Source organism: Brachionichthys hirsutus, chromosome 3 (genome assembly GCF_040956055.1).
Source record: "Brachionichthys hirsutus isolate HB-005 chromosome 3, CSIRO-AGI_Bhir_v1, whole genome shotgun sequence".
Classification (NCBI taxonomy): domain Eukaryota; kingdom Metazoa; phylum Chordata; class Actinopteri; order Lophiiformes; family Brachionichthyidae; genus Brachionichthys; species Brachionichthys hirsutus.
Genome location: NC_090899.1, coordinates 8,701,709 through 8,728,586, shown reverse-complemented (window position 1 = coordinate 8,728,586; position 26,878 = coordinate 8,701,709). Strand labels below are relative to the sequence as shown.

Genomic DNA, 26,878 nt, shown 5'->3' with positions numbered 1-26,878 from the left:
ACCAGCGTCATCCTCCGTTAATCTGAAGCGCTCTTGTGTCAAAATGTCACCAAACGGCAAACGGAAAAGGTTTGCGACGAACTGAAAGATTAAATATGCATGCAAATTAATCACGAACAGCAGCTGTCGAATTAATAGCGACGGGGTGCAGATTTCCTGCAGCAGAGGCGTGAATGTTTAATGCTTCCGTTTTGAAAATCCTTTCTTTAAAAATAATAATACAATTGTTTACATTATGTTTTTACGTATAAATATTTCAAAGGATTGCAACCCTTTACTGTAAAGCGAGGGCGTGGACGTCGGATGGGGTTGTGTTGCGTAACGCGCATTCTGAGCCTCCGCCTCTGATCAACCTGCTCAGCAGCTGTTTCCACCCTTGAATATTTTCCATCGATCACCCTTGATCGAGCCTATAAATGCCTGTTAAACGTAATTAACCGACTCACGCAAGGGGCGTATTATACAACTTCCTATTTTTTATTTTTATTTTATTTTTTAGTCCAAACGAGTATGACAAAAACATCCGTTATAAAATGTCATCTATTGTCTCTAATCTATTTTTGGTAGATGTGAAGAGGAAGAGCCATTAAAATATAATCTACTCAAACAGGCACAGGCAGATACATATTTAGGGCTGCAGTAATGGATTACTTTAGTAATTGATTACTCTTGTCGACCAGATTTGAGTAATCGAATCAGTAATATTGTGTAGGCATTATAGAAAAGAAAACACGGGGCGCTACCTTTTTGATGCTTCACAGGTCCAGACTTGGCGCGCTGGGAGAAGCAGGATGAACATGCTATTAACGAAGTCAGGATTTAATGGTGAATCTTTTAATCCACACAGTTCTGTCCATGGACTCTACTGCGATCTCCTCTTTTAAATCACTAGAGCTGAGGTTTGAGGAGAGCACCTCATTAGCAGACTTCATGACTGGGGGGGGGGGGGGGGGGTAGCACAGGTTCAGCCCATCAAAATGTTCTGTTATATCGTGGAGATAATTAAAAGCTTGGGAACTCCGTGCTGCTCAGAGTCAACAAAGCAACAAACCCCTTTAAGATGAGTTACTATCTATCAAAACGTCAGGATATTTAATTTTAGATTTAAAATCTGAATTTCAGTGATTTAGAATGGATGAAGTGATGAATGTAGAAAACTCACACAACCACACACAGACACACACACACACCAGGTGAAATGTATGAGTCCCTCGATGCTACTTTATTCTCTAGTTTATTGCTTTGGCTTCATGGTCATAAATCCACACTCATCACCTTCCAGCCACAGGAGGAAGTGTTTTTTCTTTCTTCCTGAAATAAAACTAGGTTTATGGAAAAACCTGACATTGCAGTATCTTTATAAAATGTGATTTTATAGTGCAGTATAAAAAAAGTATATAAATCCAGGAAATAGTTTGGATTATTTATGTACAGAATACAGACATGCGTTTTCTGTTCTTTAAAAGTCAACCCTCTTCCAATAAAACAACAACAATCTCCCTTCGACAGCATCGGGGGTCGCCCCTCCGCTTTCAGTGTCGTGCGTGAGATCCGACAATGAGGAGACAACCGTCAAGGAAAATTACATCCTTTCCAGTTTCCTTATTTTTCAGCAGCAAGAAGTTGTAGGATGACCATTCATTCATCTTCTACCGCCGTTCTGCTCTGCGGGTCACGGGAGTTGCTGGGGCCTCTCCCAGCTTGCTATGGGCAGACAGACACATACACACACACACACACACACACAGACTCTTACGCATTGGAAAATTTGGCCAATTCACTCAAATTGCATGTTTTTGATGCCGGGAGGAGGTAACCGGAGAAAACTCACGCGGACACGGAGGCGACTTTATTTGCACTTTTCCAATGTGGATTTGCAGCACAAGTCCTGCAAGCACATTCTGTTGTGTTGATTTTGAAAAGTAACACCCAAAAATGTGTTTTAAGCAGTGCATTTGTAAAATGCAGATCCATTAATATTATCCTCTACCTTACTCTGTGTGTGTGAAACATGGATCAGCCACGCCCTCCGTAGGAACACCAGGGCAGAGTCGAGTCATTGATGCTCATGCTCGGCTGGAATGAAGCATCAGAATCGTTTTTTGGTCCGTTCTGTGCCTTTCTTTTTGCCGGGCAGCCCCTCTAATGGGATGGTAGAGGTTTTCACACAAAAGGTGAGCGGTGCAAAACAATCGACTAACCGGCTGTTCATTTTATTCTAGCCATCCTCTGGCCCGCAGGTAGCCATGGCGACGGTGGTCATGGAGCAGATCGGTCGGCTCTTCATCAACGTGCAGCAGCTGCGTCAGATCCCTCAGCTCCTGGAGTCGGCCTTTCCCACCCTGCCTTGCACTGTGAAGGTGTCTGACGTCCCGCCGGTGTTCCGCGAACTCCACATCCGCGCCGGCTACAGGCAGCCGGACCAAAGCTGGCGCTATTACGCCCTCACCCTCTTCCAAAGGCACAACGAGACCCTCAATGTGTGGACCCATCTGCTGGCTGCCTTCATCATTTTGGTGAAGTGGCAGGAGATCGCCCAGACGGTGGATTTTCTGCGAGACCCCCACGCTCAGCCGCTCTTCATCCTTCTCCTCGCTGCCTTCACCTATCTCTCCTTCAGTGCTCTGGCTCACCTCCTCTCTGCCAAATCCGAGATCTCTTACTACAGCTTCTACTTCCTCGACTACGTGGGCGTGGCTGTCTACCAGTATGCCAGCGCCCTGGCGCATTACTACTACGCCATAGAGGAGGCGTGGCACGCCAGAGTGCAAGGCCTCTTTTTACCGGCTGCAGCATTCTTGGCCTGGCTTACTTGCTTCGGCTGCTGCTACGGCAAGAATGCCAGCCCTGAGCTGCCCAAGGTGGCCCACAAGCTCTTCCAAGTGGTGCCCTCGGCCTTGGCTTATTGCTTAGACATAAGCCCTGTGGTGCACCGCATCTACAGCTGCTACCAGGAAGGCTGCTCCGACCCAGTCGTGGCGTACCATTTCTACCATGTGCTGTTCTTCTTAATCGGCGCCTACTTCTTCTGCTGCCCTCACCCAGAGAGGTTTTTCCCTGGAAGGTGTGACTTCATCGGGCAGGGCCACCAGTTCTTTCACGTGTTTCTGGTGGTGTGCACCCTGACGCAGATCGAAGCACTGCGAACAGACTTCACGGAGCGCCGTCCCTTGTACGAGCGTCTTCACGGTGATCTGGCACACGATGCCGTCGCGCTCTTCATCTTCACCGCCTGCTGCAGCGCTCTCACCGCGTTCTGCGTGCGCCAACGCGTCCGTGCCTCTCTGCAGGAGAAGGACGAATAATATTTGAAAAGCGTTTTTAAAAAAGTCAATTCTGATTTTATTTCAATGTGAAGTGACATTAAGTCAAAAAATTTTTTGTCAGTTATTTTGTGACAGTGGCCTGAGTTTATTTCCTCTCTATGTAATCTGTGAAAACTACACTGGGTTAGTGTATTTATTTAAGGGTATTTGTGACAAAAACAAGGGACATAGAATCTTATAATTGATCAGTAGTAGTATGTGTAGTTTTTAAACACTGCACTGCAACCTTACATCTCGGCTCTTCCTGTTTATAAAGTTGTTTTCAGTTTTCAGACCGCTTCTCCGCTTTGTGGGTCACGGGTCTGCTGGAGCCTATCCTAGCTGACTCTGGGTGAGGGGCAGGGTACACCCTGGACGCGTCGCCGGTCCAACGTGGGGCCACACATGGATAATCACTCATGCACACACACACACACTCACGCACACACCGACACCTACGGACAATTTAGTGCAATCAATTCACCTAAATCGCATGTTTTTGGAGGTGAGAAGAAACCCGGAGAGAACCCGGCGAAAACCCACGTGGACACGGGGAGAACATAGAAAACTCCGCACAGATCGGATACGAACCCGGAGCCGGTGCCGCCCCATATCATTAAATAGTCTCAAGTAGTCTTAGGAAATGTAGTCTTTTTACAACATACAAAAATACACATTACAGAGCCCTTAAGAGACAGGTTATGAAGATGTATTTTACCCAAATCTCTTGGAAACACTCTGATTGTGTAAACCACATTCTAAAGTTTCCAACCTTGCAAGCACTATTATTTTATTTAGAAAAGAAAATTCAGTCCCATAACAATGTATATGTTGCTGTTAGATAGCAATGCCAAGCCAATTTAACTTCAAGGTCTTGATATTCCTCTTTAATTATTATTTTTTGCTTCTGTCTCTATCTTCAGTAAATTTTATTTATTTATTAAGGCATTAGCACTGTCTCTCAGATTATAAAGAGGTTGAGAACTTTAATTTCAAATCCATTAAGAAAAAATACTTTTCTTTGGCTGACAGAATTCTGTTTAAACCAGAAATAAGGCTGTCATTCAATATTGGCTCAGAGAGGAATGGAATTTTGCTGTTGTCTCTGCTGTTTCAATCCTAATCTGTTTTTTATTCCAAGGGCTGAAACGTCAGCTTTTGCCTTTCCGCCTCCCACGATGTCAGTGCTTTTGTACATATTTCATTTGTGAATTTGAGTCCCGAAAAGCCGTTTCTGACTGCTGTTCTGCCTTTGAAAAGTTTTTGTATGATGGATGTGTATGTGCTTCTACGCATGTCTTTTGGTATATATTCTGTGGATGTAAAGTATGTGACTGTCTGTGGAAGCTTCGCCTTGCACTCTCATCTTACCTTGTAAATAAACTGTATTTCTGAAATTCCTTTGCAGCCCATTTTCTCACCCTTGTGTAGTATTTAGAGCTGAATGCATCTTTTCTCTGCACATTCCTTTTCGCTTCACCCTTTCAGGGTCCGCATTGTGTTCGGCGTCCTCCTGCCTGTCGGGCTTAATGGACGAGCCTTTGTTTTTTTTTTGCTTTTTTTGCAGTGCTGTCTGATCACGCCGACACGGCTCGCTGCTAATGTCGCTCAAATTGTGGTCTCACAAAATCTTTAATGTCAGGAATGATCTGTATTCATTATAGCTCTCTGTGTTCATTCTGGTGTTTAATGTGCCAATGAATCTGTTATTGCCTCAGTGACGGTACAACTGATGGATGAACTCAGACGGAATGGCAGAGGTGGCAAGTTGACTTTAAATGATGTCCTGACCTGGCTGCAGATATTTTACTGTTAAATAATCCCTAAATATGAACCTTCTAACTGCCGACTTTGATATGACGGACCAGGTCTCATCGAGCGCTGCCTGAGTCAGACAACACTGGCTGTGCCGCCAACTGAAAATGTGGTTTGATGTTGAAAGAGGTATAAGATGCCTCCCATTGTTGTGCATGGTAAGAAACTATAGGAGCCGGAGGCACAAGGCTGATCTTTGCACATGAATCCTAACAACAATCTGTGATGAAGGTAATCCTACTTTGTTCAGGGATGGAGCCACCTGTAAAGTCTCAAACAATTTGCAGCGTGGATCCTCTGTCACAGATTATTCATGTTGTATACCAGTTAAACCTTAAGTGTGTACTGGAGTACTGGTGATTTGTCTGTAAAGCTTAGCCTCTGTTGGCAGCCAATGCTGCTCCAATGAAAGCAGGGTGAGGGAGACCAGGATGTTTTCTGCCTATTCGTGATTTACTGTTCTAATATTCTGTGGTATTTATACAAATAAAATCTTACTGTAACTTAAACTTCTCCTGTTTATTTTTCCGCATAGGGACCACATGAAAATGATGAAAGGCCGTAATATAGAAAACTGAAATTAAACCATTGGGGGATCTCGAATTAGAATTTACTTCATCTAAATATCTGGATTTATATCATTTGAAATTAATCTTTTGTATTTCTATAAAGCAATTCAAGTTCAAAGACCTGACAGATAAACTTAGGAAATGTAAGAATATCGAACCAAGGAGTAAAGAGGACAAGATCATGGCATTGGTGGAGAGGGATAAAAACAAGATACAAGCATTCAATTTAGTAATAAATGTGGCTGTAATTAAACATAATTGGTCTGGCGATGAATCCCTCCAACGTTCAATTGATAATTCCTCTAATATTGCTCCTACGTCCCAAAATACAATACCCCTGGATTTATAACACCATCATTTTATGGGTTTCCATTCAAAAAATTAAGACGTCATCTTTATTTATACAAATTCCCTGAATGCAGATTTATTTTAACTCATCAGCACTAATGTTTTATTTTTAGCGCTAGATTTTTTATTTGCAATTAGTCGTCAGAGCCAGCAGAGGGCAGCCTTGCTGTTTGGTTCGACAGTTCCAGTTGGACAGCAGCTTCAGCATGTTGACATGATTGACTCATCTTTAAGGAATGGTGTAAAAGACTCCCCAAGACAACAGCAGCTCATATCAGCGTTGTTGTTGATGATGATGATGATGATGATGATGATGATGATGATGAGAGGCTGCAGTAGCAGTGATGGAGGCACTCATCACAAGAAGCTACATCCAGAAGTGTAACCCTTTGCTGACAATAGTAAGTAAAAGGCTTCAGTTCATCATTAGGGTGTTCATTGCATAAGTCGATCAATTGTTATCCTGTTACTGGATAATCAATTTCTAATGTGAAGCAATTGATTAATCAATTGCTAAAGTTAAATTAGAAGTCTCCTACTGTGTTTTTGGATGGTTGGTCAAATAAGAGTTTAAAAAACAATGTGAAAATGCGTGTTTAGTGCTGTAAACTGATGAAAACCATTCTATCTTTGTTTGCAGAGACAAAACTGCAACGCAGGCATCTCCTCAGTTCTGTGCACTATGGCAGTCATATATCGATTAGAAGGGAGTTATTTTATTTTTCACTCAAAGCTATGAACAGTCTCTCTAGCCAGGGGGAAAACTGGAAGCAACTTCAAACAGCTCAATTACTCCAGGAAGATATATCATGTTTTCAAGAATGCGTTTTTCCATTAGGGGGCACAAATGATCTGCACATCCTCTTAAATATCTGTAAGTGCATTAATTTTTCTTATTGATCTATCACAGCACTGTATCACAACCACACATCCAATTAAAATGAAGAGATTGTTATTTTCTTTACACAAATATAAATGTATTTTATTCATAGTGATGAACTGCTGCTGTAATGAATCAGAAAATTCATTAAAGCACAACCTAAACTACTAATCAACATACTGAATTGCTGAATTAAGCACTATTGAAATATACAAAAGTTAATTACTTATGTAAATATTTACTTTACAGAAAGCAAATCATATTACACGATAAAAAAAGGTACACAATGAAGTTCATTGTGGGAACAATGTTTGCAGCAGCCTATTGCTCATGCTGTGGCCTTGTGGGTGGCACATATGGTTTATGTATGCACATTTGCATGAGCTTTATGTGTGTAGATGGGCCTATTTTATGCTTCACATTGTTGCCCTGCTTGAGTAGGATGGCTTCCATATAAGGTAGCTGTCACATCAAGACAAGCTGAGCCTGAACACAAACACATGCATAACATTTATACCCTGACTGGGTGGACATTCATACGATGCACCAGGCTGAATTTACGATGATGGGCTCCGCCTGGGATATAACTAATTAAAGAGATGACACACTCGGTCAGTCTTAAATCAAATGGAAAAGGTAGCTGCCTTTATGGACTGCTTGCTGTCCTCTAATTATTAGTTGTTTCCCAGTATAAATGATTTGTTTGTTAACGTAGCAGCACGCTGCATCAAGGCTGCTGGAGTAATATTGGTTGCCCTGGTCTCCTATCGTGCTTTGTAATTACAGGCTTGTCTTTCTAGGGGGAATGGTTTTGTTCATCTGTATTAAACTACCTTCTCTTCTTGCCAGGTGACAGACAGCCAACTTCTTTTTCCATCTTCCTTTATTTTTCCCCACGTCCTTTCTTATTGTAGCATTTTCATAAGGTACTGTCTCTGGCTTTTATTATTGTGTGTTGAAAAGCTTTGGGAAAATACACTTTTTTTTATGAGGAGTGTAATCATATGAAGGAGCGTATAATGTGTTAGCAGAACTGAACCCAAATGGAAAAGGTAATTCTTGTCCTCCAGTCGCTGTAATGTGATCATAATACTCAGTCAGTGCACGTTAACCAGCAGGACTGTCAAAGGCTTTGCCACAAAACCCTCATTGCCTAGTCTATTAAAAATCTGTTTTAACTTTATGTTGTTCAGGAGAGGTGGTGAGGGAGGACATGAGAGTGGCTGGTGTTGGGGAGGACGATGCAAAGGACAGGGTGAAGTGGAGAAGGTTGATTTGCTGTGGGGACCCCTCATGGGACAAGCCTAAAGTACATTAGTAGTAGTAGGAGGAGGAGGAGGTCTAAATGCTCAGTGGGTACAAAGAGATGAAACAAAGTCAAGTATAGCATTTAACAATGTTTAAACTCAAACAGTACACATACATTAATGTGGAACATATCACAGCTACGTCTTTCCACAGTGGGATTCATCATTTCTGTCCACTAGGCCACAAACGACGTCGTTAACTAATGAATCTTAGCTCTGTGCTGCAAAAGCTGAACAAAGATTAATATGGGGGGGGGGGGGGGGGGTCACGTTGTCACTGAGTGAGGCGTGCGTGTGTCATATTTAGTTTTAAAACCCCACCGACTGATTCAGAACAGGTGCACTGGGTTACCAGGGGTGTGATGCTGAAAAAGAGACTTTATTTCATCTCTTCTTAAACCCACACGCAGCTGAAATATAAAAATAACATGTTCTAGTTTTGCTTGCAGCAGGAAGACAGAGCATCTCATGAAAAATGGCAAATAGATTTTTGTAGTTTGAGTTGAGTTATGCTCCGTTTACATGAATTTGGAAACGCAGCAGAGGGCAAATTGGATATCATGTCAGCGGAGCGTGACTGTAAAGCTAAGGATGTTGAACTTATCTAAGTTCAAACAAGCTGAGCTAAGATAACGATCACCAAACTGCAACTTCGTTTAACACATGAGTGTTATCAACCTTTTCATTTAGCTCTCACCAAGGAAGCAGATGATGAGGGCATTTTCTAAATTAACTAACTAATCTTTTTGATCTATAGAGTTTTCAAAGCCCTGATGGCTCCAGCCTCATGACAATGATTTGCACGTCTGAAAAATAAACGAAAGTTTTTGATCATGCTGAATTTTGACTGTACTCCAGTTGGAAATGGAATTTTAGCTCACCTTGTTTTCCAGCTTGCAGTGACTGCTTTGTTCTGCTCTCTGTTGTACTATATCACTCTTCTCTCCTCGTCTACGTTGCCTCTGCACTGTATTGAACGGCATTGTGTCCTGGAATCACATTTAGCAACGTACACTTTTATTGTACGGCTCTCACAAATGCTAATGAAGCAGTGTTCACACTGCATTGTTGAAACGGAACACGCTGTGGCAGAGCGATAGAAGCGGAAAGGAATGTCAGCGTGAAATATAGATGTGGTAGATGAGGAGGGCTGCAGAGGAATGTACATTGTGGGCATCATGCTAATCAGTGGTTGGCTCAGAATGAACATGAAGGGAAATATTGTTACATAATATAATGAGGTACGTACTCATTATAATGCCTAATGGTAAAACTCCCCATGAAGTACCGTATCATATTCTCACAAACATTCTTCTGCCTGGCATTAAAACATGTTGGAACACTTGGTCCACGGCACTGTCGGAATTCACAACAGACAGATTAATAAGATTTCTCTGGCTCTAAAAAAAGAGATGCTTCTTACCTCCTCTTCATCTCTGTGGGACGCTTGCCTCACCAATCAGCTTGCCCGCTGATCAGGCCTATTCATCATGAGCTGCTGGAGGAGATACTGGAGGCTGGGAGGGGGGGGGGGAAGCAGCAAACACGGATGGCCCATGTCTTCCTCACTTGCCAGATCCCATAGTTGTTCAAGGATAATGAATTCCCTCCCTTGCCCCGTAACCTCCCGGCATTCAGACAGGTCACAGACTCCAAGCAGAAAGTGGGAAAGGGAAAGAAGTGTGGAGGATGTGCTTTCCTCACAGCAGGGTCGTTCTGATGCATATTGGGGTCGGGGGGGGTCAGATACATTTGCTTTAGGCATGTAATGTTTGAATAACCTTTATTCACTTGGTGTTACAGGGTGACAGCCGATGCTTTGTGCTTCTGCTGCACTTTCTTTCCACATAATCTGATTTGGCTATAGCGCTAACAGTGCAATATTTTAGCTGGGTACAAAGTCCATTCTACACTAAACTACATCAGTGGATATTCTGAGTATCTTCATGACAAAAAAAAGGGGCTGCAATTATTTTTTAGTTTTTAAATGTAAATATTCCGCAGTGAAATGCAAAAAAAGTGGCTTGTAACTGGATAATTAAAAGAATCATTCTATGGGAATCCACCTATTTGCTTTCTGGCAGAGAATTTGAGGGCGGAGAAGAAAAACTCACCGGCAGAGTAGATGAATGACAAAAGGCTTTCTTAACAAACCCGTTGTTGCCGGCTTTGGGTGGTGTCGAACGGCTAATGCTCTCATCCATGCCTGTGCAAAGTCATATATGATATGAAGACTTTGATAAAAAGGTAATAAATGTTACAAACATTGGAATGTAGGGATTGTACGAGAGGCACACCGCATAGTCATCTGAAGCGCAAAATCAGCAGGACCAACCAACCTGAGGACCAGCAGGTCATCCAAGGAAGGGAATGAATACGCTCACATACAAGCCCTCCAAATCACTAGAACAAAAGTGACTTGACTCAAAACGCTGAAACCCTCTTTCGGGAGAGGATTGCTCTGCTTGAGGAGACACAGGATCCAAACTGGATTTGCCTTGACTCTGTTAGTCTTGTTTTGTTGTGTGTGAATTCATTCAGATGAACAAAAAGCAGATTGAATTTCCGTGTATGTGTTCATGTTTCTAGCCAATGAAATGGACCGAACTGAACTGAACACATAGAAGCAAGAAAAGCCAAACCATGCCTGCGTCACACACATCTTCAACCCAACAGCACAGCTCCAGACACGCACCAGTTTCTCTGTGGGCACCTGAGGTGAGAGCAAAGCCGTTATCAAATCAAATGGGAGATATGGCCACAATCTGTCCTTTAGTTCCTCGGTTACGGTGCTGAATACTGACCAGATTTAATATGCTGGTGTAGATAATTGTGATGTCATAGGGAAATCTCCTGCAGACACTTTGGATATGAATGCAGAACCGATATTTGTCATTTCATGGCTTTGCTATTCATTTCATACTTGAGTCCAACTGGCTGTTTATTCCAAACCCCCCTTGAGGCATTCCTGAGATAACACGTTCATAAGAATAGGATTGGTGGAGTCTGTGAAAACGCATACTTAATAGAAACTTACCAAATGAAACCATTTTTATATGATATATTTGACACTATAGGAGAAGAATTGCATCATTTCCTCATGCTAGTGAATAACTTTTATATCCTTTATTCAGACAATTGGCATGTCTGATGTGGGGCACAGGATATGCATCATCTATATGGCTGATTTTATGTGGAACTGATGCTCATGTGGATGATCGGTTCACAAAATACATCTTTCCCCTTATTTGTCAATGTTCCTTACAGGAGAATCTTTACGTTCCAGTTCTGAGGATCACCTGGCGAAGAGTCCAACTCCCTCCTCCTCCTCCTCCCCCTCCTCTCTCCCACAGAGTTTTCTCAAAAGGCTCCAGATGGCTGGGGATCCTTTCGTTGAGGCGTATCTATACGCTATTTCTGCTGATCTCTGTTCCTTTATACACAATATTCAATTATCCATGCACCTGCAGCGCCGCTTTCAGATTTCAGACAGGAGTGTTGTAAAAAGCTTTTTGTGCCTGTTAGTAAAGAAAATCAAAACCCTTTTTGAGTGTCCTTACTTCCACGAGTTAAATTACCTTTAAATAATCTGTTGGGAGAAGTTGTTCTATGATGGAGAGGGAAAATAACTTATTTTTCAGAGTGAATCTTAGAAACGGCAGAAGAAGGCGCCGACACTACATACTCAGGGTTATCTGTTTTCCGTTGTAACACAGAATGTAATTCTTGGATTAAGCAATTGGATAGAGCCATTATTGCTAACACTTTTTCCAAGGATTACATTCCCACCAAGGATTAGTACAGACATGATTAAATTGAATTGTGTGGAGGTACAGAGATGAGAACGCGAACTGGTGTTGAATGATATTGGCTCAGTGTTGCTGAATACACACTCTTCAGCGAGCAGAAGGCCTGAGAGCTGCTTGAGACTGGCAACCCTCTCGGATATCTTTTCTGCAGGATAAATCGGCTCATTCAGTAAACAGTTGGGGATCTGGTGGGCGTCTGATTTGTGTGAGAAGTTGTGCGTCCATTGTAAAGTATCTGGTTTAGTCTTACAGCTCGTATCATCCTCACTTACAGCTTCAGAAAAAAGACCTCAAAGCTAAAAAAGAGAGAAAGAAACTTAATTTACAAGAGACCTCGAGTGCTCTTGTGAAGGCTTTTCCCGGCATACATTCAACCGTAGAATCCCAGTGGAATCCCAGTACAGCCCATTCCTCTGCCAGGGCCTATAATAGTCTCTGCATGTCCGCCATGGAAGTGGCTGCCCTCAAGGTTCTCACAATGGTGCAGAAAGTGGGGAAAAAGTGGATGCAGCCCTTTATCTGGATAATCGTTTATCATCTCGGTCTCACCCTGTCCTCTTCAGCCTTCTCTTTTGACCCTCTTCATCTCGTCTTCACCTGCAGCGCCATCCTCCTCATCCCTTCTCTGCACGTGCCGAAACCATTTCATGATACTGAAATGGTCACTCATTATGTTTCCAAAATGTCCTGCCTATTCTGTCCCTCTAATATGATTAATCCTAACCTCTGGCCGTCTCCATGGCTCCAATGAAAGATGCATCATGTTCAACTGAAATTCCAGCCAATGTCTGAACAGTTTGCATTTCAGAAAAGTGGAAACAATGAACTGTCCAATTCAACATTTTGGCTGTTTGTGTTTTTTGTGTGATCTTGCAACACACAGACAAACAGAGCGACAAAGAAAAGCTAAGCTCTAAAAAAATGATCGTCACATATATTTGATCAGCTTTTCCCCCATTGCATTGCTGATAAACCCCGTGTAGCATTCCTGCTAGCACCGAGACTCGCCGAGCATAGAGGAGCATTTAGTAACTAAGGAGGCTGATACTGTAGCTGTCTTAGAACAGAAGAATGAGCGCTGCACTTATGTTTGTTACGTAGGCAGAAAGCGAATGATGATGCCATGTTACGTCCTGTGAATGCATTCGAAGGCAACTCTTTGTTTATCAAAGGATGTTGTTAACATGTCCTTAGTTTGTTTACATCTGGTTTAAATGGCTTCAGAATGCACAAACTATCAATGCTACATTGTACCAGCTATTTGTTAAAAGTGCTAATAAATACTGAAAAGATGTCCATTTATCTATACACACCATATATATGGTAATTGGACTTCACTTATATAGTGCTTTTCCACCTTTGTGGTGCTTAGAGTGCAACAATTAGGCCTCACATTCACCCACACATTCACACTGCAGTGGGCGACTGCTGCTATGCAAGGTGCTGCCAGCCCCACTGGGAGCAATTTGGGATTCAGTGTCTTGCCCAAGGACACTTTGACATGTGGGCAGTTAGACCTGGGATTTGAACCACTGCTTTACTGGATGAGCCACTCTACCAACTGGAACACAGCCGCCCCAATATATTTATTTCAATACATGCCTCTAGATATAAAGTTAAATTCCAATAATGTATTGTTCACATGTGCTTGTTTTTCTGTTTTCTCTGAATCACTTTGACACAAAGACACCATTTGCGTAAAGACCTAAACGAGCATCAGCGTAAAGCCTCATCTCCCTGAAGTAAACAGTCAGTAATGGGGAATCTCGGAGCCACAGGTGGTTCATGATGCATATTTGTTTCTCGATTCCAGCCTTTATAATAGATGGGGAAAATGTAACTTTGTTAACTGGTGCACATTAATCAAAACCTTCAGTCACTTCACACATGAAACAGACTGGGCTTTCTTATCTGCTGAAGTGAGTAAGGAGTATACCGAAAGGACTGTGAAGATTTATAAAAGGAGAGAACCTCCACGCCCATCATTCTGAAACAATGCTCACAATGTGATGAGTGTATCTTGACAAAATCTAAATGGAAGTGTCTGAGCGAAAACAAGGAATAGGTGGAGGCAATCCCTTTGGTGTGGAGCTCCTGGCTCTGCGACTCCACACAGGCTGATAGATGGCGTTTGGGCTGACAGCTGCGGGCGGCACAGTAACTAAATCACGAAGAGGAGGGGCAGCGCTGATAAAAACTCTGGGACTGTCGCTGTTTCTGATTAAGGTTCTCTTTCAGCTTTGCCAATGTGAGAGAGCAGAACTTTTAAATGTGTTTTGAGTGAGTTTAGAGAGATCCAAATGGAGGTGAAGAACTCCCTTCTCACCCTAATTAACTTGAGCGTTGGCTCTAGAGGAATAGATGCTAGCATTATGTGCATTCAACGCGTTTCCACTACAATAGGAATGCTTTCCTTTCTGCTTTTCAAATGTGAGTTACGACAGATGCCTCAAAGAGCACACATGGTTTTATATAATTATGATTCCTTAAGACATGACCTCCAACTCTTAGGAGCGGCTGCTGGTGAGCGGCTAATTAAACATGTCAGAAAATATACATGTATGGCATTTGGAATTATTAAAAACTAAATGTTTTGAAGTTCCTGACACAAACATGAAATCTGCCTCCATTCTGGGTATTTCTGCACTCATTGCAAGATTAATTTGGGTTCTTTTTTATAACTTATCTCAACACTTTCAAGCAATGTATAAATCAGGCTGCAGAGTTGATAAAACATTGCTGATATGCTCATTTCAAATAAATGCATACCGTGAAGATGACAGAAGTTGGCATTTTGTTGGAAACTCAAAAACCCTCTCGGAGACAATGCCCTTGAAAGAGACCACAATGGCTTTCAGTGTGGAGAGCAACCCTTTGTTATAAACCGTGTACCCTAACGCACTCGGGAATCATCTCCCTTGTCTTCCTGTTGTGCAACGTAACAACAGAAACAACCATGGGACCGGCTGGAGTGATGAGTGGAGATGGAAGTCAGGTGCCGCCCGTTGGTAACCCCGCCCGATCGTCTGCAGCTGCACCTGATCATCAGAGTAACATGAAAAAGCTAATGTTAGAGACGAGACGTCACCATAGCTGCTGCAGGCATTATCACGCAGGTGGGCCATGGACCATTATTTTTTTTCTATAAAGGAGTCTCTACAATTTCAATGTGATAAATCCTAAATGTCAAAGACAAAGCAATGGGCATTACACAACTGAAAAAAGCAAAAGCAAAAACATTTTTTATGGTACATATGGTATATTTAATTGCTCCAAATAAAATACCGCTTGTAGCTACCAGTGAAACATAATGCTAAACTTATAATAAACATGTCAGCTGCTCTACCTTACAGAATGTAGTGCATCTGAAATACTTCTAATGCAGATCAGACTCCTTAGTCTCACAATCATATTGTAATTAATGATCTGGATGATGTCATATATGTCTATATATATCTTTCATGAAATAGAAAGACAGACATTCAAAGTCGACAGAACAGATGCTAGTACGGTTGGAACACACATATAGACTGTGGATATAAACATAGTAAGTGAATAAGAGGAGGACAGATGCTGTATTAATTGGCTTGCTGTTAATCCAATAATCGGATGCATGCCATAAACTCCTTCCCCTTGGAGTGAAGGTCTGCTGACACAGAATTGGTATTCTTCTGCAGGGACAACTTTCTGGGGTAAATATTTATAGAGAGGACTGGCATGAGGTGATAAGGAGTGGGGGTCCATTCATGATAACATAGGGGGATTTAAACAGAATATTTAACTGACTGCTTGGTATCTATGGGACAATAACATTTCAAATCTTTCAAAGGCCTACCTTAAAGCATTTTGGCAAAGGTCAAGGAGGATTTTTAATTTCACCTTGGAGCTGTGTGCTATTTAGCTACTGTTCCCACAGTGCTGTAATAATCCGAAACAAAAACATGGCATGTTTGTTGTCCCAGAATATAACGCTGCCGCTGAGTATAAAAAGCTATCTGAACGCACACAACAAGCCAAATAAAAACTAACTTGCAGCTGCATATTCTGATATGAGTGTATCACAGACAAGACAATGCAGTGAAGTATGTTTTGCTCCTAAATAGCAGCTTCCTTATTGCTCCAAAACTACAAGCACCTTTTTTTCCTTCTTCTTTTTTTAAGCAACAGCTACTATGTGCAAATGGATGAAGATAAAACGGCAATCACCATCCGTCTATGTGGCAGGGGTTTTAAAACCACAGTCTGTTTTATTAAACCAACCTCCATTAAATGCTCAACATAGGAATCATTGTTCACAACAGAGAGATATAAAAAAAAAAAAACTGACGCAGGAGAGTATTTAGGAAACGATTATTAAGATATAAAACTCTTACAATTATTGCTAAATAAATCAATGAGCATACAAAAATAGGAAACTTCCAGCCATCTTCTTTCGGATGAGATGAACACAATTGTCTCATCTACAGCCGCTTATCTACGTTACTGGGGATGTGCAGGATACTATCCCACCAAGCTACGGGCTAAAGGCAGGGTACACCCCGGATGAGACGCCAAGCAGTTGGGGTGATGGGTTTGAGGAGAGAGCAGAAAGTCTCGAGCTCATGTTCAACCATATAATCAGTTTTCAGCTTTTAGCTGTGACTTTAATGCTGACATATTGTGTTCTATTCCTTCGAGGGCAGCATGTGCTGGGGAGGAGGTACAGTAACTGTCACAAATATCAGCCATCAGGGAAGGTTGTCTGAGCCATCAGCCTGACATTGTGGAGCATTGCTCATCTTCCCAGAATCTGGGAGCAGCCATCTTTTCCAGAGGGAGCGGACACTGGACCAGGGTATAGTGGATTGGGTCTGGTTGTGATTTGGCTGCCCGGCAGTTGATCTTTGATGTAAGGGAATCATCTGTCCATAATAATTGTGGTTTATTCCAGCTGGTTTGAGGGTACATTTCACTTTTGACCATAAGTTGTCTGTCACATCTCCAAACCTAAAGACATAAAACAAAAATCATCAAACTGGCCTGCTAGGATTAGGGTATTTTTTTATTGGAATTTTATTTACATTTTTTGACCATTTTCTCCATTCTCATGCCTCTTGGAATTAGGTTGAGTTGTGTTATGGTTAGATGTGTTGCGATTGTTTTTGTTCTTGTTCTTTTCTGTCTCTGTTCTCCCTGGCAGTGTGCACAGCTGAGGGTGGTTTGGCTGATCTCCACTACAAGACACCTGGTTCTCATCTCCTCTAATGACCTCCTTAACTGGTGCCTGACAAACAACCAGCATCAGAGTATGGTTTCTTCCATGCCTGTGCAACCTTCAGCTTCCCTTGAGTTTCTGCGACCTTGTTCTGGAGACAGACGGCTTTTTCGTTACTAGAATCATCCTCGATGGCTGACTTCAGTCTCTGGGCCTTACTTTATCAGATCTGTCAAGTGATTGCAAATGTAAAGGGCTATTTTCATAGACAATGCACATTTTCATGTCTCAATAATTGTAATATAATTCAATTGGTATTGAGAGCCAGACAGTCTAATCTCAATTTAAACAAAACATAACATTTTTATGATTAATATTATTATTTCTATTTATTTATTTAAAAGGGACAATGCATATTAATGAACATATAAATGTCAATATGCCAGAATTAGCCAAAGGCTACTATTCGTCTGTAGTCCCTGGCAGGTCAGAAGAGATGATATTACAGTAAAACATTAGAAAACTGACAGATCCCAGTGACAATAACATAGAACACAGAGAGGACATGAAAAACAAAATTTGAAATTACAATTAGTGTCGACAAATCTGTTTTTTTTTTCCAGCCACTTTTTAGATTGATTTTAAAAGTATTGCAAAATAGGGGCTGTTTAATACTGCATTCAATAATCAATTATCTATGACCACATTTGGCCATTGCAGCAACAGAAATATAAAACAGAAATTGTCAACCAATGACTCTAAATAAGTGTACTGCTTTATTGTCAGGATCTACAAAACTGTTGGATCTGACTGAGGACAACAATAAAGATTTTATTTTACCAGGGAAATGGTGACTGACAAAATATTTCCAAAGGAAATGCTTGGCATCGTGGACCCTGCTGTGACAGATGGCTGGGGGATGTATGGGAATAGAAGAGAGCAACAGAGCAGGCCTGACTTTCGACTGAAGGATTGGAGGGAGACAGTTTTTGGAATACAGGATGAAAAATGGGCAAAAAGAGGAGGGATTGTCGGCTTGACTTCAAACATAACTAATATAACTTTAATGACAGTTTGGAGTGTCGTGACACACTAAAGTGTTTCTAGTAGTTTCAGACGTTTCAAAAAACATGAATCATTTCATTGTTATTCATTTAGTTATCAAGGTCAATCCCGTTTGCATGCAATTAAAATTGGTTTAGTTGTGCAAAGAACATGGTTGCTTGATGTTACATAGACTCACAATGACTGCTCATTGCAATTATGGGTAGACCTGGCAACACAGCGCTTTTCTGTGAGCTTAATTAACCCTGATGATGCATGCTTTGTGTTCCGGTTAGTATGTATGGCATCACCAGGGAGAATCCTGCTGTTGCAAATATGTTGGTGTAGGCATTAAGGAGTATGGGTGCATTGCAATAAATGGTTCCTTGTGCAGGCACAAGTGACACAATTGAGGCTAAAACATGTGCCAATCATTTGCCTGTCTGGGCCAGGTTCTTGTCCACATATGAAAACAACAGGCGCGTTTGTCGTCACTCATTGTCTCCCTACAGTCACCTGCAAGATCAAATGATCATCTTTATTTGAATATTCTACTGTGTTATGTAACATTGTGGTACTCCTAATTAAGAAGCGGCAAGCTGACACCAAATAAAATGTAACAGCTTCTACTGGCCCTGTGATGTGCTGGCGATGCATTCGGGGTGTTCCCCACCTCTCCTCCATAGCAAGCTGGGATAGGTCCAGAGACAACCGTGACCCGCAAGGCAGAAAATAGGAGGAGAAGATAAATCTACTCATACTTTGTTATGTACAGCCCCAAAACTTGCCATTATTGCAATTTCATTTCATACAGCTGTCAGGATCTATTATGACTAGACTTCCTTGGGGCACTTGAGCCGAGCTAGCCATGTAGCCATCTGTGCTGAACGAAAGTGCCAGGCTGGTTCCTTCAATGAAAACCTGTAAATAATAATATAAGAGTAAGCTCACACACTCTTTTCTCATTAACCCGTTTTATATCTAAAGCGCAGACTTGTAATGTTCACAGGGTTAAAATAATGGACCTGCTGCAGAAATGTTTTCCTGATTGGGTATGTTTTTGTTCCGAGCAAGGACTTTTTAGTTGCTTGTTGCTGTGAGTGGGACAACATTCACGCTAACATCAACTTTTACTGGCATTGACTGATAAACACTGAGTGGATGTTCGGCTGCGTGTGTTTTTTTATTTATTTATTTCACAAAACACCCAAGGAGAGACAAAGTAAGTCACAGACAATAGAATAAACAAGCAATGTGACTTCCATGGGCTATGACCCAAATCAAATGATGGTCTGAGCTATTTCCCAAACAGACTGCCTGGAAGGGTGCGCTTGATTTATTGCCCCCTTGCCAAATTTAGTACTCAACTGCCTTCCATTTAAAAGACAGCATTTACAACCACAAAAAAGGACTAGCACAAAATGTGATGATGAGAGTCCTCGTGTTTCTAGACTACTGGTCCATTGAATACATACAAAGGCTCAGTAAAACTAATTGTGTATTTAAGTGTGGGACTAGAAGCAAACTTGGAAAGAAACTGTAAAAGCAGGAAGTTTATTGACACAAACTTTCTTATTTTCCCAACACACAGTTTTTGGTTTTGGGGAGGAGGAGTCCCTTTCATTCTTGGCAAGCCTTTCTTGACCCACAAACCAGGCTTAATGAGTTTACTAGTTCATCTGTTTTTTTTGTTTTTTCATCAACATTTAGCACCATCTGTTGTGTTCATGCACCGCCCAACCTAAAGTACAAGCCTTCCCCAGTGCATTCTACCCATTCTTCTCTGCTCCACCATCCTTCTATCGGCTCCTCCTGGGGGAGTGTGTGATTTCAGGTTCCAGGCTTTGGAAAAGAATGTGTCCAAAATTTCTGGTGTACTAGGTATTTAATATTTTCCTTTTTTCCTCTCCCTTTTGGCTGATCTCTTTGACCTTCACAAGCTTTATCGTTAGCTTAAGAGCAACGATCTGCGTCATCTCTGTAAATAGTTTTTTCGCACCTCTGCTGATATGTTATAAGTCACCTGTATGGTTTAGAGAGCAATGTGACTGTGATTCTAGTATCACTGTCATTAATAAAAATGAGCCTGGCAAAGAGGGCACAATTTATTTCTGATCATGTTTTAAGATAAAAATGAAAATATACAAGGAAGTGTGTGTGTGTGGGGGGGGGGGGGAGTATATTTGCGAAACGCAAAAGACGTGAAACCAACACATTTCTATTAAAGGTCACATAGTATACCCTTTTTCCACAAGTTAACGCAGTTCCCAAACAATTACCGTATTTTCACACCCATAGGACGCACCTAAAAGTCTTAGATTTTTTTCAAAATGTGCAGCGCGTCCATTGGTCCGCGCGGCCTATTTGTTGTTGTAAGGCGGACTCAGTCAGGCGCCTGGCGGAGTGATACGCGACGCGCTCCACCACAGTAAACTATTATGGCGTGTTGACGGAAGTGGCTGCCGAGGCTGCCGGTCCCGCAGCAGAACACGGGAATAGAGCAGCGGAGAGAGAATCCAGCATTAATGAATCAATGGAGGAAGAGGAGGAAGCAAGAAGACGACTTCAGCAACTCAGCTCCTGAGATCTGCGACTCCGTGCGGGCCGATCTCACCGATACGGTCTAGACCGGAGTGAAGCAAGCTAACGCGCTAACGGGCTAACTAGCAAGCTAGCTTGTCAGCATCATCCCCGGTGGATTAACCAAAGAACTCCAGCCGTTCAACGTTAAACTGCGGGCTGCGTGGGAGCGCTGGACGACAGAAGGAGACCACAGTTCCACTCAGAGTGGAAGGCAGCGCAGCGCCACAGTTTGACTGGATTGTAGCTGCTTCGGCTAACTGTCTGCTAGCATTGTTGTTCGCATCATTTCCGAGGCGCCGACGCCGCCGCACGGAAAGTGACTGGCAATGAAGAAAGAGGCCGGCATGTTTGACGGAGATCTAGCGCTGCTGTTCACTACAGAAACAGAGGATGAGGACTTTGATGGGTTTGATTAATGACTCTGTTTTGCTCCGGCTCTATTTCTTAAAACGCGCACCAGTATGCTTGTTTGATTGATGACGATTAAAGATGTGAGTACCAAGCTCAGTTTTGCTCCTGCTTTATTTTGCGCACCTATCATGCCGGGGCCTTTTGAGCCGCGCGCCCTTTGTATGTTTGAAATACCGAAAAATCAGCTGTTAATGAGACTGCGGCGAATCAGCAGGTGCGCCATAAGGTCGTGAAAATACGGTATATGAAATATCTGTGACAGTCTTTGGTGAAAATAGCAAACAGATGCTGCAGGACACAGCATACAAATTAGGACTAAATAAAGTGCTGTAAATAAAGTCTAGTTCCTGGAGCCGAGGGTCGGATCGCCAAGGTCCCCGCCTTCGGCTGCCGCCCAGCTCACAATGCACCCGCCCCCTTTGGTCCCTCCTATGGGTGGTGAGCCCACGGGAAGAAGGTCCCACGTTGCTTCTCTGGGCTGTGCCCGACCGGGCCCCATGGGTGAAGGCCCGGCCACCAGGCGCTCGCCATCGTGCCCCACCCCCAGGCCTGGCTCCAGGAGGGGGCCCCGGTGACCCGCGTCCGGGCGAGGGAAGCTGAGGACCAATTACTTTTTTTTATCATGAGGGGTTGTGTGAGCTACCCTTTGTCTGGTCCCTCCCCTAGGACTTGTTTGCCATGGGTGACCCTACAAGGGGCATATAGCCCCCGACAACTGAGCTTCTAGGATCATTGGGACACGCAAACCCCTCCACCACGATAAGGTGGCAGCTCAGGGAGGTCTTTGTTCCTACCCTCACCTATGGTCACGAGCTTTGGGTAGTGACCAAAAGAACAAGATCGCGGGTACAAGCGGCTGAAATGAGCTTCCTCCGTAGGGTGGCTGGGCTCTCCCTTAGAGATAGGGTGAGAAGCTCAGTCAGCCGGGAGGAGCTCGGAGTAGAGCCGCTGCTCCTCCGCATTGAGAGGAGCCAGATGAGGTGGCTCGGGCATCTATTCAGGATGCCTCCTGGACGCCTCCCTGGTGAGGTGTTCAGGGCAGGTCCCACCGGGAGGAGACCACGGGGAAGACCCAGGACACGCTGGAGAGACTATGTCTCTCGGCTGGCCTGGGAACGGCTCGGGATCCCCCCGTAAGAGCTAGAGGAAGTGGCCGGGGAGAGGGAAGTATGGGCTTCCCTGCTTGGGCTGCTGCCCCGCCGACCCGACCCCGGATAAGCGGATGAAAATGGATGTATGGGTGGATAAATAAAGGCTGAACAGAGCTTAAAAAGTACTGAAGGAGGCACAAATGTCTTGACCTAATAAAATAAAAATCAGATATACCACACTCATATGGCCTTTCACATTTATTGTCTCCCTGCAAAATTCCGTGTGAAAATAAGCTTTTGTTTTCTCCCTGGCAAGGAGGCAATAGTGATGAGATGAGGATGCCCTGAGGAGCTCGCTAAGTTTCATTAGTGAGTTCATGACCTCTGTATACTCTTCTGCTAGAGTGGAGCATCGAACAATTTGACGGATCATACCGTGAGGTCTGAGTTTACTGCTCTTGTTTCTTTTTCTATCGTGGCGAGACGAGCATCGGTGGTGGTGGACACAACATATTTCAGGCTCATTCCTCTCTGTTAGCATTTCTTTAGTGGCTAGACACATGGCTTCCCCACTGGTGTGAGTTATAGGTGTTGTGAAACCAAGGGTGTCCTCACAGAAGCTGAGTCGTCGATGGCTAAAGCTATGCAAGGTACCGGTACGCTTTAAAAAGCAGCATTGAGCTGTAACTCTGCATTCTGTACCAATACTTCCACTCCTCTTGTGGCTTTTGCAGCTGAAAGAGAGACTCGTTTAATTATGTTCTCAACATTTCCCTCTAGATGTGTTTCAGGCATAGAATGATACTCATCTGCAAAAGGCTCTTCATGTGTTTCTAAAGTCCACTGTGTTGTTCTGTAACATGCTCGTTGTTGCCATATGTTGTGTTGTCATCAGAGAGCATGTATTGGCAATAATGATCATGTGTCTTTATTATACAATTATTCAAAGTAACAGAAAACTGGCAACACAAGCGTCAATGCAGATCGCTGATACTGCTCAGCTCATATTTTCTGTGTCGTTACCTCTGACTTCTGCAGGTATGTTTATTAAAAAGTGTAAGCATCATAATGGCTTCTAATGTTTCTACTTTTGACCACCACAAATAGCATCCACCAGCCTTGAAATGCTTGTTGGAGGAAGTTACCTACCGTATATGAAAGCTCGAATTTCACTGTCCACTTGATAATGTCATTTTTCACCCATGTTGTGTGAATCTCTCCACATAACTTGTAGAATGAGGACAACAGGAATTTACTAGCTGAGGAACATATGGGGCACAGTGTGACTGAATTATTGAGTCTCTCAGACGGAAAGAAACAAACGGAAGGAAGTAAAAAGCAAACGAAACAACAAGATATAAGATTAAGAATCAAGTCCAAGATTCATCTACAAGCCTCGTCTCAATGATCATTCTGTTTATTTGTGTCACTTGTTCATCTGTTTACCTCTAAATTGAAATGCCGTTCATTTGAACCAATGTAGCTATACTTATGTGTGTGTGGCTATATAGATTTTGCAATTGTATCAATTCAAGTCGCTATTACATTTTGACAAAGCACCAGATTATAGGAAAGGAAAGGTTTTACTGCTTTTTAGTATCAACAAGGAGTCAGGTTGTGGGTCAGACTCAAAGCATTGAAGTACCTGTAGTACTTATTGCAGACAGTGGGAAAGCAATTTATTTTGCTTAGATGGTGAGAAAAGAAGGATTTAAGGATTTAAAAAGAAGAGGGATAGGGAAGGAGATTGCTTTGGGGAAACTAGAGAAAATAAAAGGATGAAAAGTAAGGAGATATATTGAAGAAATGCTGAGATTGTTTTAATACGCCCCGCTGACAGTAAAATCGTGCCTTCTCGAGGGGGAAGTGACATCGTGCTGGTGGATGGGCAACATTTTCTGCATATGGAAGAGTGAATTTAAGACTGAAGGCTTCATATATGTTTCCTATGACATCCTGAGAATCATCATTAACATAACACTGAAATCACAGACTCAGGCACGCTGTCACTGCAGAGGTTGGGAAAGTCGGAATTACAGTGTACAAAACAAAATTCATTCATTCACGCTTAGGTGACCAATTCGCCTAAGTTGCTTGTTTTAGATAGCGGGAGGAAGCCGGAGAAAAGCCATGCAGACACGGGGAGAGCATAAAAACTCTGCGGAGAAAACCCCCAGGTGGAATCGAACCAAGGACCTTCTTGAGTTGAACATTACTACTATGCTTAATTATTGTGCTGATGGATTATTCATGTTCTACAAAACCAACTCTCAGCATTTCTTTTAGAAAGCTCTTATGATGACAAACTGTGTGGGCTGCAGTGCTGAGGAAGACACCTCCTTCTAATTTCCTTTTGGAAATGTTGCCATTAGCTCACTGCACCCTCTGTTGCATCATCCAGCCTCGTAAAGCAGCCTGCTCCTGTCAGCCTTTATCTTGTTAGCAGTGGCTTCCGCGTTGTGGTGCTTTGAAGGAGATGGAGTAGTGTGAAATCTTCCATTTAAGGGTGGATGTCCCCTTTCATCTTCAAAAGTCTAATTGCCTGAAAATAAATTGGTGCCCATTTGACAGGTCACTGTTGCCATGGTGAAAGCAGTAAACATTTTGTTCAACGTGTTTGATTATAAAATAAGACCAAGCTGCCAACATTAACTTTCAGCATTTTCAAGGATGTTTGCTCAATTGAAAAATGACTAGAAGAAAATTAAATATTGTAATTCATTCATGCAGGCAATTTTTCTTTCTTTCTTTTTTTAATCAGGATGGCAATTTTCCCAAAAAACTGATTTGTTAAGATATCAAGAGAGCCTTAGCAAATATAATGCAAAGTGAATCATTGTTTATTTACAGCTCTTATGAGACAACAAATGAAGGGCATTTCAAGGATCATTTCTCACCAGATGGTCTAGCTAAACACTGTAGTTTATTATATATATATAGTATTTAATATTATTTCACTTTAAATCCTTCTACCTACCTTTACATAATCTTTACCTCAACCCATCAGAGCAGTTAAATTATGTTACTGTTCCTTAGTTGCTTAAAGATATCTAAAAAAACAAAAAACAGAAACATTTTCCAGACATGCACTAAACAATGATATTAGCTATTAGCTTTCTTAAGAAAACATATTAATTAGCTTTTTAAAATATGGATCACAGGCACTCACTGGTGACTCAGTACCACGTGAAAAAGTACGGCATACCTGCAAAAGATTTGTGTTCTAAATGTAAATTAAAAAATGTAAATGCTGCAATTTATGCACCCTATCCAGATGTTGCACACATTTATTTTCAGTGAGTCCTTTTTCAAGTGAAAAACCCAGATGCCATATTATATATCAGTAAACATCCCCACAAACATTTTTGTAAGTATGGGATCTGACTCAGGTCTTCATTTGCATAATGACATCCTCTGCTATTATAAACTTGTGCATTCATTTCACCAAGGACCATTAAACAAGCACAAAGTAGCCAAAAACATGGGAAATATAGTGCAGAATATAAAATAAAAATGCAAATGTGCTGCAACCTGATAGCAAGATCCCTTCATGAACCAACATAACGCCGGCCAAACAGGTAAGTCTGTGCTTGAGCTGTGGCATGTCTCCACAGCAACAGACAGGGAGCAGCAGACCCAGAGGAACAGAGCCAGGGATGTGGATGATGACACTTGATTTCCTTTCATGAATGATACTCAGGTGGGAACTTAAGAGTGTGTGGGGAGAGGTGTGGGAGATGGGGGGGGGGCACAGTATGATGCACAGTGCCATTAGTCGCTTCCTGCACAAAGCTTGTTGAACATGTACTTGTGAACTTGATGTGAACACAAATAAACGGGTAAAAATTAAAGGTCAAGTCTCCATGGCTTTCCCTGTTTACTCTGCATACATATTTATGCGTGCATATACTTAGACACACCGGCAAGGATTTTGTTTATATTCCTCGTCACTATTTGTTCTGTGCTTCCCTAACAGCGCCACTCATTTATTGTTACCTGGTGTACTGTTCTAAATCAGCTAACTGTACCTGCCTCTGTACATGCACTGTGATGAGCAAGTTGCCAAAATAATGTTACTGGAGTTGAAATGTAACGTCAGCTCACATAACCACAAATCTGTGTCTGACGTTTCGTATTAGCCAATCCTTCAGAATGGAAATGGTTTTAACCAATAACAGTTTATTAATGTATTTGGAGTCTAATTGATGCATAAAATTAACAAGTGTCCTCAGTTAAACAGAAACGCCAGCAGGGTGAGAGCAAGTAAAGTGAATAAGCTGGTGGACAAAGAACATCATCTTTTCTGCAGGCACACCAGCAATGATCTATTTAAAAATACTTTTATTATTTCAGGCCTGTCAGAGAAAAAATATATAATTGAAAAATCCATCAAGCCCCTCTCCAGAGTAATTTATTTAGATGATCACCCCTTCTGATTGCTCTCTTGGTGGAGTTTGAGGAGCACAATAGACTTATTACCATTTTAAACTCAATGCTTTGAAGAAACAAGCTTTAGACCATT

The 26,878-nt window shown here is 42.3% G+C and overlaps 1 protein-coding gene across 1 annotated transcript; it reads left to right on the top strand.

Moving 5' to 3' along the window:
- Window positions 1–2,246: 2,246 nt before the first annotated feature.
- On the top strand, window positions 2,247–3,305 carry paqr7b (progestin and adipoQ receptor family member VII, b). The gene has a single exon (XM_068759372.1). The coding sequence runs from the start codon at window positions 2,247–2,249 to the stop codon at window positions 3,303–3,305; it is 1,059 nt and encodes a 352-aa protein (XP_068615473.1).
- Window positions 3,306–26,878: the final 23,573 nt, after the last annotated feature.

Bases quoted from the DNA above. Each gene is read 5' to 3' on its own strand.
- paqr7b (XM_068759372.1), top strand. From the start codon at position 2,247: ATGGCGACGGTGGTCATGGAGCAGATCGGTCGGCTCTTCATCAACGTG.